At 33.1% G+C, this 3,513-nt stretch overlaps 1 protein-coding gene across 1 annotated transcript in view; it reads right to left on the minus strand.

The window, feature by feature from the left end:
- Window positions 1–2,335, minus strand: part of LOC116845692 — a 68,276-nt gene extending 65,941 nt beyond the window's left edge. The window contains exons 1-2 of the mRNA XM_032818695.1: window positions 1,929–2,335; window positions 1,728–1,827 (exon numbers count right to left, since the gene is read on the minus strand). Coding sequence (XP_032674586.1) covers window positions 1,728–1,827; window positions 1,929–2,335 — 507 coding nt within the window. The remainder of the gene's footprint in view (window positions 1–1,727; window positions 1,828–1,928) is intronic.
- Between the last annotated feature and the right edge of the window lie 1,178 nt (window positions 2,336–3,513).

Here is a 3,513-nt window from a genome sequence, read left to right on the forward strand (position 1 = left end):
TTTTACAGTATTTTTTCAAATTTTTCTTGCAAAACATTGTCTCAAGATAACAAATATATAAAACGAGTACTAAGTGCTTTTACTTTAAAAATATACCGATTTCAAAAAAATGGCGATCTCAAAATTGCAGCCTAATACATCGAAATTTCGCTTATTCTTGATTCTCTGTTTGTATTCTCTACCGACAAATTTTTTTCATTGCATTGGGTTTTTCTAGATCACTGATTGTAATTTGGTTGTTGGAATGTCAACAACAATAAAAATTAAACAAATTGGTAATTGTTTAATTTTTTGCTCGTCATATCGGATGAACTATTTTTAATTTTTAAAATTTGACTTTAAATTTAGAATCAGCGACCCAAAAAACACTTATACCGATTTTTATGTAAATTAACAATTTTTTTCATTTCTTGACCCGCCATTTTGAATGTTGACATTCCAACATCAAATTTACAATCAGTGAACAATTGAATTTATAATCTTAAAGAACCCAATTCAATGAAAAGAAGTTGTTAGTAGAAAATACAAACTGAGAATAAAAAAATAAGCGTAATTTTTATGTATTAGGCTGCAATTTTGAGACTGCCATTATTATTTTGAAAAAAACCACCGATATATTTTTAAAGTAAAAGTACTTAATGCACGCTTTATATAATTGTTATCCTGAGAAAACAGTGTTTTGCAGGAAAAATTTCAAATAATTTTATAAAATTACTGTAAAAGTTGTGATTTTTTAAATTTAAATCTTAAAAGACTAATATTAAATAACATTTTTTAGTATTTTACGGTTCAGAATCGGAAAGAGCACACCCAAAAATACTAGGGCAAGTCTTTTCACAAAAGAAGTTATTGCATTTTCATTGAGTTATAGGCGTTCAAAAATATTTAAAAAATTTTGTATTTGGGCGTTAATGGGTTAAGCACGGTGGGCAATTGAATAATAGACAATTGAATGGTCGGCAATTGAACGGTAGACAATTGAACAGTGGGCAATTAAATGGTAGGCAATTGAACAGTGGTAAACTGAACGGTGGGCAATTGACCGATGTCCAAATGAATGATGAGCAATTGAACAGTGTCAAAATGAACGGTATGCATCTTTCTGTGTCCAAGTGAACGGTGCGCAACTTTCCGTGTCCAAATGAACGGTGGGCAATTGAACGGTGTCCAACTGAACAGTGTCCAACTTAATGGTGGTCAATTGAACGGTGTACATCTTTCTGGGTACAAATAAACGGTAGGTAATTAAACGATATCCAAACAAATGGTGAGCAATTGAACAGTGGGCATTTTCTCGCGTGTCTAAAAGCAACTGTGTTTAATTAAACTGTGTGTAAAATTTCATGTCCATTTGCAACGTGTCCAATTATACTGTGTCCAAGTGCATTGCTCCCATCGATTGAACTTATTTAGAACCTTATTGGTTTAACCGTTATGGTCGTACGATAAATTTTGTCTGCGTTCTACTAGTTACTTCGCGTAAATATACACGGCCTGTGCATCACCGCTTCGCCCTCGCATGCGCTTGGCGCGTGACATCGTGTCTTTTGATTGATGAACTATTGCTATGTGTACAGTAAACAGTTTTTTATAATGTGACTTCTGAAGGCATTCTGACATCTCTTCCAGGAAATTGGAATAACATTTAATATAAGAGTAATAACAAAAGTATAATAATGTTACTTTTAGGGAATAAAATATTAGATTTGTTTCGTAATAATACTTACACTAATAAAAATAATACCAGAAAATAGTAGCCCCATTGCACTACATCCTACTGTTGTTAGCACTAAAAAACGAACGGCATACGTTACATCACTTGCGTATCTGAAATTTTATAACATATGTTATAAAATTGATCAAAGTAAACTGTAATATCATAAAACAAATAATAGAATTAATTTTATTTGTAAAATTTATTATCATACCGTAATGTTTGCTGGTGTCTATGAATGCACAGTATCAGTTCGTAAATATTAGAAATCGCTCGTAATTTGTTAGACAATATATCGAACTTAGCCGTCGCATACCAAAGCAATAGTGCAGTAAAAACATTGTTACATAATTGTGATGCAATCTGTATTCCGGTGTAACTTTGTTGTACAAAAATGATGGTTTTTAAAGGTTGATGCTGTATATTAAATGGATATTTAGCATGTGTTGGGAATGTATCTGCTGAAAATAATGGATTGCAGATAGTAACAAACGCCGATAAAAAGAACCATATAATTATCGCAGCATACAAAATTGCGTATCTATCGACGTATTGTTGCAAAATATCTTTCTCGTATCCTTTAGCGTGTTTACAGTGGCTTTCCATTTCAATGATTAACATCTGCAATATAATATATTAATATAATACAATATTTTATAACTATAAAACAACTAAATTCAAGAAAATTTACATTAAAGAGCAAGTTTGTATATTTCATTGTAAATTTGTATTGTTGCATTTTAATAATAAATACAACAGAGCCTTGTCATAAATCTTTCTATCTCACAAAGAACACTAGGCAACTCAAAAATTCAAAAAATTCTGAAACTTTGTATGCAAGTGAAGTAGTTCATCCGTAACACAAAACTATGTTTTGTTTGTGCAGAATTACAATTTTAGGGGTGTGACACCCCTTTGAAAAAAATCGGTTTTTTTTTTTAAACGAATATCGTCGAAGTTATAAGAGATAGAAAAAATTTTCCAGATAGAAAATTGAATTATTTCAAGAGTACTTTAGAACTAAAGTAACAAAATGTTTTAATTGTTTATTTATTGCATACCCCCAACCTCACCCATATTTTTAAAAAATTTTAAATTCTTATATAACAGAAATTAAAAAGCATTTTACGCTGAAAACGACGATGTATATTATAATTATGTTCCGAAAAACCATTTTCCAAATATTGTAACGGGGTGACCCCGCGGTGCTATATCTAGATCGACTCGCTGGTGTCCAGGTTCGTGAAGATAGATAGCAGAGCGAAGGGCAAACAACGAGAAGAGTAAATTCGGTTTTTACTCGGTGCTTTATTATTATTCTTAAATCACTTTTTACAAGTGTATGTACAGTAAGGTATCCCCGTTGGGGATATACCCATAGTATAATATCGGGCTGTTACAAGGGGTCTGGAGGAGGCGGTGTATCCTTTCGGATGGGTCGCACCGGATCCCGTCTCTAGTGGCGGTGAATAGTACCCACCTTCCGACCCGTCGTCAGGATCGGCGTATCTCCATGTAGTGATCGGCCGTCGATCTCCGGGCTGTCGAGAGTAGTGCATCGAAAATGTTACGACCAGCGACCGAATCTTACAAGGAAAGGACGGCAGTTGTGGGTCACGGAATTAAAGTAGGTTTTAATAATATATAGTACAGATAAAGAAGTATATTTGAGCAAAGTGAGAGAATACCATATTCAGCCATTTCGGAGAAAAAACGAGACCAAAAATGTAGTATCGCTTATATAGGGTGCCCTAAAACCACCGGAATTGCTCTTAATGGTAGATTCCTTACAATATTTT

The sequence above is a fragment of the Odontomachus brunneus genome, unplaced genomic scaffold, assembly GCF_010583005.1.
Source record: "Odontomachus brunneus isolate Ranch 3 - 2012 unplaced genomic scaffold, Obru_v1 Obru_scaffold_056, whole genome shotgun sequence".
In the NCBI taxonomy this organism is placed as follows: Eukaryota; Metazoa; Arthropoda; class Insecta; order Hymenoptera; family Formicidae; genus Odontomachus; species Odontomachus brunneus.